This window comes from Macrobrachium nipponense, chromosome 31 (assembly GCF_015104395.2).
Source record: "Macrobrachium nipponense isolate FS-2020 chromosome 31, ASM1510439v2, whole genome shotgun sequence".
NCBI lineage: Eukaryota > Metazoa > Arthropoda > Malacostraca > Decapoda > Palaemonidae > Macrobrachium > Macrobrachium nipponense.
Window position 1 is genome coordinate 56,224,422 of NC_061093.1, and position 12,127 is coordinate 56,236,548.

Consider the following 12,127-nt stretch of genomic DNA (forward strand, 5'->3'; position numbering starts at 1 on the left):
TGGGAAAATCTGAATTGCATAATCTTATTTGCCCTCTTTCATGCTTTGCAGTGTTCAAGGGAAATGAAATTTACTGATGTAGATAATATCTTAGATACAAACACACTTACACACACACACACACACACTATTTACACGCTGCAACCATATACTTCAAACACTTCTGAAATACATGACTTTATATAACCTTTTATAACCTAAGCTACCTTCAACCGTCATTTCTGCGTGTAAAAGTTTCATTTTACGCATTCTTCATGCTATGAAACCTATTCATAAAATTACTAAATCCTTGGATATTCACCTTCTCCATAGAGTTCCTCGTTGGACGGGTGGCTTACGTGCTCGCCTACCGATTCGGTAGTCGCGAGTTCGACTCCCTGCTCTGCCAACGTGGAATCAGGGGAAATTATCCCTGGTGATTAGAAATTCTTTCTCGATATAATGTGATTCGGATCGTACAGTAAGCCGTAGGTCCTTTTGCTAGGTAACCATTTGGCTTCCAGACACTTAAAAATATCTGATCTTTCTGGGGCAGCCCTAGGAGAGCTGTTAGTCAGCTCAATGGTCTGGCTAAACTAAGATATGCTTAACTTTTTTTTCTTCTTTTCCATATATCTGTGGAACACTGCCGCGTTTGACATCTCCTTTTAAGATCAATTTCCAATTTTAATTTCCAATTTTGATTCCCACTTTACTCCAGATCAAATACGGCGACATGCTGCCAGCAGACGGGATCCTAATCCTGGGCTCCGATCTGAAGGTGGACGAATCTTCCCTGACGGGAGAAAGCGATCACGTCGACAAGCTCTCGGACGCCGATCCTATGCTGTTTTCGGGTGAGGGAGTCGCTGGTATTTTTTATTTTATTTTTATTTTTTTATTTTTTTTTTTTACTCTTTAGAATACTTTATTGGGATTTGAGATCATGAAATTCCTTAACCTCTTTCCTAGTCTTCACTTCGCTGTTATGAATTAAAATTGGTTTTATTTTTTAGAATACTCTATTGAGGATTTTAGATCATGAAATTTCTTAATCTGCTTTTTCCAGTCTTCACTTCGCTGTTATGAATGAAAATTGTTTTTTTTTTTTTTTCATTTTTTTCCCTTTATTTTCCTTTTTTTGTTTACTTTTTATAATACTTTATTGGGTTTTTGTATAATGAAATTTCTTAACGTGTCTCCCAGTCATCACTTCGCTGTTACGAATTAAAATTAGTTTTTTTTTTTTTTTTTTTTCTATTTTTTTTTTTTACTCCTTAGGATACTTTATTGGGGTTTTTAAATTATGAAATTTCTTAATCTGTTTTCCTGTCCTCACTTCGCTGTTATGAATTAAAATTCGTTTTTTTCTTGTAATTTTTTTCCTTTTTTTTCTCCTATTTTTTGTATACTCTTTAGAATACTTTATTGGGTTTTCATATAATGAAATATCTTAACGTGTCTCCCAATCCTCACTTCGCTATGGTGAATTAAACCAGCTTCGTAAGAAAAGTTTATATAACCTAATTTTGGACACTATCGTGCAGGCTGACTAGCTCCTACCGTTGCCACTGAATGACACCCAAGGCTTCTCTACCTTATGATTTTATTTACTACATTTTTGTCAACTTTCAGGAACGACGGTCATGCAGGGTAGCGGGCGCATGGTTGTCACGGGCGTGGGCGTGAACTCCCAGGCTGGTATTATCATGACGCTCCTCGGAGCCACAGGTGGGTGTTTCCATCGGTTCCCGTGAAGACCGTCCCATCGGTTCCTTGTAAAGACCTGTCTCGGTAGCTTCGAGGAGATATGGATTCTTGAATGATCTATAAAGAAGGTTTCTAAGTCAGGGTTTTTAATGTCCATTTCACTCAGATTTACCAAGTGTCCTACAAATTTATAGTTGTAATTGGTCGAAGTTTAAGTAACGAAATTTATTATATATAAAAAAATTATTAGTCATAATACCGCAGTATTTTAGTAACAAATTTGCTGTTCCTGGACGATTATTGTTTGTTACACTTAGTATTTTCGTAACAAAACTCCTGAAGGTCATTATGTAGACTTTTGAACATAATAGTTTAATAGTTTTTTGTCTTTTTTATTTATTTTTATTTAAATGATGGTGTTGAGGTAGACAACCTTAAGGGTTACCTGAAAGAATCTGGTCATTTTAATGATATAATTTCAGGATATTTAATAAAGATTTTTATTTATTTTTTTATTACTTTTATCTATCATCATTCTTCATTTTTTACGTTCATATTTGAACGCTGAATTTTGCTAGTGTGTTATCATTCACTTATTCACTTATGAAGCCTATTCATTTTTATACATCCTGAGGGGTTCCGGTCCTTGGTCTTCAAGACCCTAATTTCATAATCAGTCAATCAATCAATCAACAGCATTTTTTTTTTTTTGTTTTTTTTTTACAGAACAAAAAACACTCAAATTTCTAACATCTCAAAATTAGTAATGTAACAGTTTAACACTTGATTTTTTATTATGAATATATAGTCTTGGTATGTCAATAAAAGTAATAGCTTCAGTGACTTGGTACCAGTTGAATATATTCCAATTTTAATAGCAAAGTTATATATTGTTATTCTACCTTGACAAATATCAGTGGTAATAAAGGAGATTCAATAACTCCTGTGAGTGACTTTTCCTCAAAACAAAACAAAATGCTAAAGTGAATAATGATGAAATTCACGTCTTGTCACGACAGTGAGCAATTGGATTGTGATATAAGTATCTCATTATTTTTTTTCACGCTTATTATTCCTCTTTTCAAAAGCCTCAGAAAAGCAAAAACATAAAAAGGAGGAGGAAGAAAAGAAAAAGAGCGCCGCTTCTGAAGAGGAAGAGGAAACCTCCAAGAAGTCCGTCTTGCAGCAGAAGCTCTCCAAATTAACCATTCAGATTGGTTACGCACAGGAGGGTTGTCTCTCCTCTCTCTCTCTTCTCTCCTCTCCTCTTCTCTCTCTCTCTCTCTCTCTCTCAGATTGGTGACGCTGGTGAGTCTCTCCTCTCTCTCTCAGTGCCATTTTGCTTGGTGAGACGTTACCGCGCACAGTCTAATTAATCAACAGATATCATGCGTTTAACATTCGTCTGGAAATTTATAAATATCGTGAAGTGTTCGTGAACTGTCGGTGATAAGATTAGTGTGAAAATAGTAGGATAAAGCGTTTACTAAGTTAGATTATCAAGTGAAATACTGTAAATCAGATCACTATGGCAGTAAGTTCCAATTGTGGAAAAAAATGGCGAAATTTAGCGTGTTTAGCAGATTCGCAATATGATGAGGTAGCAGGAAGGGAGCTGGCATTTCTAATCTATGAGATCAACAACAGCCCTAACCAAAAAGATACAAAAGCATTCATAGATATAGTGGAAGGATATGATCCTTCAAACTGGAACAAATCAACAGAAAACATCTTGAAAATAATTGAAGAAGTTCCAAATACAATCAAAGTGGTCAAGAGACTCATAAAGAAAATATACATAAATCATTCCGGCAAAGAAAATGAATAAGGTGAACATTGTGAATATCCTCATTTATACAATAGGAAAAAGAATGCCAAAAGCCTGCAAACTGTGTAAGGTGTGGTATAGCATAGTTAATCCACAAAACCTGGTCAGAAAATGTTCTGCATGCAACATTCCGATGCATCCGCAATGTGCTGAGGTAATGCAAGATATGAGAAAAGATACCAGAATATTTTGCTCAACATGTCTATCATGGATAGACAATGTTATTAAATCAAGACTGAATGTACAAATAGTTGAGGATGAAGAAGAAGAAGAGGAAGAAGAAGAAGAAGAGGAAAACGGAAGAGAAGTAAACAAAACTGAAATGACAAAAAAAAATAAGGAAAGCAAAGAACAAGATAAAAGTATGGATGCAGAGATACTCATTGATACTACATATGAGGCAATCAAGCAGCATACAAACGAAGACATGACAACACAAAAGAAAATCCTGAAGAGGCTCTACCCAGATCTGCACAATGATGGGAAAGAGGAAAAAATAGACAAGAAAGACAAGGTCTGCAACCTTTTGAAAAGAGGGAATTGCAGATTCGGAGAAAGATGGTACTACAAACATCCTAAGGTATGTCACAATAATGAATGAAATATATGGTAAATGTGCATACCTAGACGGCTATGAGGATGATTGCAGAGAACTACATCCAAAAATATGCAAAAACCCAAAAGAAGGAAAAGTATGTAAGTTCGACAAAAATTGTAAATATATGCACCCTGTAGCCATGAATCAAAATCAAATAAATAATCAATCAAATAATAAAATCCAAAATAGAAAGAAAAACAAATAAAGAGAGGAACAAAGAATACAGTGGAAGGAAAAACCCAAGCCATCAACTGCCGATATGGTGTGTCAGCAAAATATTTCCAAGCATCAGCTCCAAGATACAACTCAAGAGATAAGAACTGTATTTATGATGCAAGAGGATATTGCAGATACGGAGAAAATTGCAGATTCAGACACAAAATGAATAATTATGAAAGGAAAAAGTTGGATTTTTTAATGTCAGAATTTCTGGAAATGAAGAAAAAGAAACAACATACAGAACAGGAAAGAGACATGGAGAAAATCCTTATTATCACCCATATTAAATGAAGGAGAAAACACGCAAACCATCATAGTGATGAATGCGCAGGGTTTAGTTACGAGTAACTCAAAAAGAAAAATAGAGTACTTAGAAGAACTAACCCAAATTGAAAAGAAAATAGATATAATGAATATAAGTGAAACCTGGTATTACGAAGAGACTGGGAATGATGATCAAATAAAAGGGTTCCAAACTTATAGATCAGATAGAAAAAATAGGAATCAAAGGGGAACCGCAATATATGGGAAAGACAAAAAACAAGGAAAAATATATGAGAAATATAGTAACTCAAAATGTGAACTAATACCGGTAGAATTTGAATCTGAAAAATTAATGAACATAGTAATATATAGACCCCCTAATACTAAAGAGTTTGACATAATAATAGAAAATTTGGATGATATATGTAGAAATCACAAGGACTGGACTATTCTCCTATCTGGAAACTTTAACTTTCCTTTCGTAGACTGGAAAGAACGAATAGGAGATTGTGGTTGTATTTATACATATAAAAAAGAGAGTAATCGTAGTGCAGAAGATAAGAGACAATACGAAAAGCTATTAGATATGCTACTAGAATACAACATTCAACAAATAAATCACCTGCCAACAAGAAAGGAAAATACTTTAGACCTAGTATTTGTGAACGAGGTGAATTATGTTAAAGAAATAATAGTTTATAATGCGAATATTTCAGACCATAAGGTCATAGAATTAACAGTCCATTCCAAAGCAAGTGAAAACAGAGATATGCAAGCAATGAAAAAGTAGGAAGGATATGGAAAATACAACTTCTACAGTAAAAATATAAAATGGTCAGAAATAAATGAAGAGTTAAACAAAGATTGGGATAACATTTTCGTAAGTTGATGACATAATGTAAATACGGATTATATTATATCAAATATTAGAGAAAATAGTGGATAAATATATACCGAAGAAGAAAAGTAAACACCAGTCATGCATACCAAGAGACAGAAGGATCTTGTTCCAGAAAATCAGAAAGTGGAATAAAGGTCTTGCAAAAGAAAAAAATGCATGGAAAGTTATAGAACTAAAAAGTAAGATAAAAAATGCAGACCAAAAGATTATGCAATCAAAAGAAAATGAAAAATGGGACTTGGAAGAAAAAACCCTATTAAATATCAAACAAAACCCCAAACTATTATACTCGTATGCGAAAAAGATGAATAAAAGAAGAATAGAAATAGGCCCTCTAAGAATTGAAGGGAGGTTAACGAATGAAAAAAAGGAAATATGCAACATATTGGCAGATCGATATAAGAGAGAATTCACCCCTAGAATTGATAATGAAGATAATGATATAGAAGTAAGTGACGAAAATAGTGAATATTTAGCTGACATAGATATTAATGAAGCTGATATTGTGCAGGCTATTGATGAAATTAAAAATGGAGCTGCTGCAGGGCCTGATGGTGTCCCTGCTATTTTGTTAAAGAAAGTAGTTCATTCTATCGCAAAACCACTTGCAATATTATTAAGACAAAGTGTAGATACAGGCAAGATTTATGATGAGCACAAATTAGCATATATTACCCCTACTTTCAAAAGTGGATCAAGACTAGAGGCAAGTAATTATAGGCCTGTGAGTCTAACATCACATATTATGAAAGTATATGAAAGGGGGTAATGAAGAAAATATTATGAAACATTTAATAAAATTAATTTGTTTAATATAGGACACCCATGGTTTCATACATGGAAAATGTACCAACCCAAGTGTTAGTCCACCGTGAGAACATATACAAAAATATGAAAAGTGGAAATGAAACAGATGTGGTTTATCTAGACTTTGCAAAAGCTTTTGACAAGGTAGACCATAATATATTAGCGAAGAAAATTTGAAAACATAATATAGTGGATAAAGTAGGAAGATGGTTAAAAGAATTTTTACACAACAGAAAACAGATAGTTATTGCAAACGATGAGAAAATCGGATGAAGCTAAGGTAATATCCGGTGTGCCACGAGTACGGTGTTAGCTGCAATACTGTTTGCTATTATGATTGCAGACATAGACAGTAATGTTAAGGACTCGGTAGTGAGTAGTTTCGCCGATGACACAAGAATAAGTAGAGGAATTACTTGTGATGAAGATAGGAACGCACTACAAAGAGACCTTAACAAAGTATATGATTGGGCAGAGGTAAATGGGATGGTATTTAACTCTGATAAATTTGAATCAATAAACTATGGAGACAGAGAAGGAAAGCTATATGCATATAGGGGACCTAATAATGAGACAAATCACAAATAAGGAAGCAGTTAAAGACCTTGGTGTGATGATGAATAGGAACATATTATGCAATGATCAAATAGCAATTCTTTTGGCAAAATGTAAAGCAAAAATGGGGAATGTTGTTACGGCACTTCAAAACAAGAAAAGCTGAACACATGATTATGCTTTATAAAACATATGTTCGTAGTCCACTTGAATATTGCAATATGATATGGTACCCATTCTATCAAAAGGTTATTGCACAAATAGAGAGTGTACAAAGGTCCTTTACAGCTAGAATAGAAGAAGTTAAGGACCTTGACTACTGGGAAAGACTACCACATTTTTCCCTTGAAAAATATATAGTCTAGAAAGGAGAAGAGAACGCTACATGATAATTCAGGCATGGAAACAGATAGAAGGAATAGCCGAAAACATCATGGAGCTAAAAATATCAGAAAGAGCAAGCAGAGGTAGATTAATAGTGCCCAAAACTATACCAGGACAAATAAGGAAAGCACACAGGACATTAATCCACTACGCACCAGCATCGACAATGCAGTGTCTATTCAGTGCATTGCCAGCTCATCTGAGGAATAATCAGGAGTGGGCGTAGATGTCTTTAAGAATAAGCTCGACAAATATCTAAGCTGCATCCCAGACCATCCAAGATTGGAAGATGCAAAATATACCGGAAGATGTACTAGCAACTCTCTGGTAGACATTAGAGGTGCCTCACACTGAGGGACCCGGGGCAACCCGAACAAGAGGTATGGTCTGTAAGGTAAGGTAAGGTCTGTCTCTCTCTCTCTCTCTCAGATTGGTGACGCTGGTGAGTCTCTCTCTCTCTCTCTCTCTCTCTCTAATCGGTTACACTGGTGAGTCTCTCTCTCTCTCTCTCTACATTTGGTTATTTAAATATCTGATTCTGAGAATTTTAATAACCTCCGCAGGTTCTTCGATTGCCATACTCACGACGGCAATCCTCGTCATCCGATTCTGCGTCAAGACTTACGTCACGGAGAAGAAGCCCTTCGAGGTCAAGCACTTCAACAGCTTTGTCCACTACTTCATCATCGGCGTGACCGTCCTGGTCGTGGCGGTGCCCGAGGGCCTGCCCCTAGCGGTCACCATCTCTCTAGCTTACTCGGTCAAGGTAAGAAGGATTAGACGTCTTGACGTTTTGATTAATTAAACATGCGTGCATTGGTTTAGTTTTTGTGGCATTTTTCAAAAACTTTTTAATCAGCTCTCTCTCTCTCTCTCTCTCTCTCTCTCTCACAGCAATAAGTATAGCAAGGGATCGTATAGCCTATAGCGAATTGAAACTTATATAACCACATCGTAGCCCGAGTCCTATATTACGATATCCATATTTCTAATCTCATTTTAACTGACATTTAAAATATCACATTGCGTTGTGTATATTAATGAGTACATAAATGATATTAATTTAACGTAATTGTGAATGATGGATTCGTTATCGTGAATGACGAGTTCTCTATCCCAAACCCAAAATGGTTTGGGATCCGACCTATGGACCCTCTCCCTTTCACTATTCTCATTCTCATTCAAAGAATATCATATTAAACCCTTCCCTATCATTAGATATGCATATCCTAAAAAGGAATTTCCCCCAAATGAACTTTAAGGTAGGAATATCTAATGACAGGGGAAGTGTTTAATATAATGTTCTTTGGATGAGAATAGTAAAAGGGACACCATACTTTGGCCGGATCTCAAGCCATCTGGGCTGGAATAGCGAAATCGTTATTCATTCACAGTAACGAATCCATCACTCACAGTCACAGTAAGTTAATAGCATTCATGTACTTATTGATATTCACAATGCAATGTGATATCTTGAATGTCAATTAAAATGAGTATAGTAATCTGGGTGTCGTAGTGTAGAAGTTAGGCTACGATTTGGTTATTCACGTTTCAATTCACTATAGGCTATATGATCCCTTGTGATTTGAAACTCTTCTTATTACTAAGTGAATAATAATAAAACTCTATCTCTCCCTTTAGATATATGCATTGCCTAAATTTTATGATACCTTCTTCAGTACTGGTCCATATTGTTATCTCTCCTAAAAAGAGAGAAATAGTGACAAAGGATCTCCTATTCACCCGCTCCCTCTTCATTTCAGAAAATGATGAAAGACAACAACCTCGTGAGGCATTTAGATGCCTGCGAGACCATGGGCAACGCCACGACGATATGTTCCGATAAAACAGGGACGCTGACAACCAACAGGATGACTGCCGTGGCCGCTCACCTGGCTGGGAAGACGTACCTTCAGTAAGATTCCTTAGTCCTTTAGTATCGGGTGAAGCACAAATACAAATATAAATTCACAGAAGATGGAGATGTTTAACAAATCCTTAGGTGATCACCGCTACGTCAGAGGATGAGGAACAGAATAAACTTTCCTTTTGAGTTAAACAGGAACTGTAGTAATGATTTTGGAGGAGATTACGACATTAATTATTCGTGCAATTACAGGCAGTCCCCGGTTATTGGGGCGGGGGGGAAGGGGGGGTTCTGTTCCCTGGGGTGTGTTGATAAGTGTAAACCGCCATTAACCGAAACTCAGTGATTTATGGTGCCATAATCACCCTTATGGGACATCATAAGCATCCTTATGGCGCCATAAGCGTGCACCTTACGGCGCCGATAACTGGAACTCGTCCCGTTATGGCACCATAGATCGCCGATTTTATGGTGCTAGACATGCGGCATAAAACCGGATCGCTGATAACCGAGTCCGCCAATAACCATGATTGCCTGTATTTTTTATCATTAATGTTGATGTTTTACTTTATTCCATAACAAATCAGATCATCATCACCTATGAATCCTTCCCTCTACAGCGAGATACCCGCTTACGAGAACTTACCACCCACGATTGCCGAATTGCTCGTGGTGGGCATCAGCACGAACACCAACTACACGTCAAAGGTCGTGCCCAGCGAAAAACCAGGAGAGCTACCCAAGCAAATCGGCAACAAGACAGAGTGTGCCCTTCTGGGCTTTGTTGGGGATCTGGGAAGGAGCTACCAGACAGTCAGGAACAACTACCCCGAGGACAAGTTCGTCAAGGTCTTCACCTTCAACTCCTCTAGGAAGTCTATGTCCACCGTGCTTTCCCTTGGCAGCGGAGGATACCGGATCTTTACCAAGGGTGCCTCTGAAATAGTTATCAAGAAGTAAGTGAGATCTTTCCACCAGGCAATGGAATTCTCTCCCAGTTTTGACAACATATATATATGTTGTCAAAACTTCGACAAGAGAGGTTGTACTTTACCACAAGTTGTAATGTATCTTTGCATATATTTTCCTAATTTACACAAGTGGAAATGTGTATTGTGTGAAAGGGAGATATAATACATATTTTGTTGTATTTTTACTTAGGAAAAGGGTTGTTTAGTTAATTTGTGTATTATTTTGTAAGTATACGTGCAATAGCTTTAATTACCGGCCGTCAGTAGTTTTGTTGGTCCTGTAGTTAGCCGAATGCGTTTGATGGATGGTCAGCCGCTGTTGTGAGAGTTAGTCTCGCTTCATCCATGGTACACTTAATAATTAATCTTTGAAGGAATATGATGACCTTTGCAATTATTATTATAATTACTTGAGTTTGAACATATTCCTCATTATTATTATCCTTATCATTATTGCCTTCCTTTGGATAACATTTTGCAAATCCACGAAAACGCTTTTCGACATCTGATCATGTAATACTGTTCTCTTCTCCTTGCCCCCAATTGTAAGGGTCATCCCTCCCTCGTACCATCAGTTAATTTCCCTTCTCCCTCCCTCAGGTGTTCGTTCATTCTCAACAGCAAAGGCGAAGTCGAGAGGCTCAATCAGAATGATCAGAAAAATCTGGAGGTGGACGTCGTGAATACCTTGGCCTGCCAGGGGCTCAGAACCATTGGCATTGCCTACAGGGATCTAGTGCCATTTCAGCCAGCCTTAAACCAGGTCTTGATTCTTTGAGAATTGTTATATTTCTTCTCTCTCTTTCTTCTTCCAGACTGCATTCTCTCAAATAGTCAGTACTTTCACGCGGTTACTACTCTCATGCGTATAGTCATTATTCATTGTCTATGCTTATCACACAATCAGCTCTTATTCAGAGTCTGTGTGCTTACAGAGTCAGTTTTTTCATGAGAGTTCGTTGGTGAATTGTGTCAAGTTGGCCATTAATTCTTTTTCTTGAATTATATAAGAACTGACATCACAAAAGTAGTCTTTTAAAGATTTGTTTACTATGCTTGATAGATCGAGTATCACTTTGGATAAAGTGAATTGAGATACTGCTAACTCTATCGTTCATTTGCGTTTAACATTAATTTATCATTTGGAGGAGAACAAGGTTGTCTTTGCTGAAGATTACATTATTGTATGGCAATTTTGATCATAAGATATTGATATTGTGAAGAGCCAAGATACTCCATACTACTTTTTTATTGTAAAATATTGTAAAAATATAAAGGATTCGTTGCATAGGCATTCATTTTCTATTTAAATAAATTTCTTATGGTGAAAATATAAAATACTCTTCACTGCAGCGTGTCTCCTTTGTTGAATATGGATTTTTATGAAAAAGTGACCTAAGAATTCTTTCTAAAATTTATTCTGAATAAGATAGATTATTATGGTATATGAGCATATTTTGCTTAAAAATGGGACTTAAATATCATTAATGTCGCTGTTCAAATCGATCACAATCACTGCAAGAAAAGAAACTGCTAAAGAACAAATCTTCCTATGCTGTATCAAACCTCACACTTGCAAAGTGGCAGATTAACAATAAATAATTCATCGATAATCTGGAAGTGACTGCTGTTTGTTACATTTGCATTCTTCTGTCTCTTTTCCATGAAAATGTGCTTGGTTCAAAAGCTGAAATAAAAACTTAAATCTAGAATTATTTTCAACAGTAGGATAAACATGTATATAAAATGCAACGATTGTATTATAAGGCTCGTGGCGTTTTGATTTTGGATCGTTTTTTCCAGACTGAAATCAAATCTACTCCCGACTGGAATGAGGAGGACGTTTTGATCACGGATTTGACACTCTTGGCAATCTTGGGAGTCGAAGACCCCGTCCGTCCTGAGGTACGTTTTCTCCCTTTACATACTTACATATTATTACACACACACGAGTCAGATGATACATACTTACATATTATTACACACACAATTGTCAGATGATAGAATCGGCCTTGATTAAACAAAGACAGGTAATGAACATCTC

The 12,127-nt window shown here is 36.3% G+C and overlaps 1 protein-coding gene across 12 annotated transcripts in view; it reads left to right on the plus strand.

Annotated features, from left to right (window-relative positions):
* Positions 1 to 12,127, plus strand: part of LOC135206988 (plasma membrane calcium-transporting ATPase 3-like) — a 127,583-nt gene that overhangs the window by 91,760 nt on the left and 23,696 nt on the right. For 8 of the 12 annotated variants that reach the window (XM_064238591.1, XM_064238593.1, XM_064238595.1 and 5 more), the window contains 8 exons: positions 701 to 836; positions 1,615 to 1,710; positions 2,778 to 2,910; positions 7,804 to 8,011; positions 9,009 to 9,160; positions 9,700 to 10,068; positions 10,684 to 10,846; positions 11,887 to 11,988. In XM_064238591.1, coding sequence (XP_064094661.1) covers positions 701 to 836; positions 1,615 to 1,710; positions 2,778 to 2,910; positions 7,804 to 8,011; positions 9,009 to 9,160; positions 9,700 to 10,068; positions 10,684 to 10,846; positions 11,887 to 11,988 — 1,359 coding nt within the window. The remainder of the gene's footprint in view (positions 1 to 700; positions 837 to 1,614; positions 1,711 to 2,777; positions 2,911 to 7,803; positions 8,012 to 9,008; positions 9,161 to 9,699; positions 10,069 to 10,683; positions 10,847 to 11,886; positions 11,989 to 12,127) is intronic. The other 4 variants (XM_064238594.1, XM_064238603.1, XM_064238600.1 and 1 more) reach the window with 1 other exon arrangement.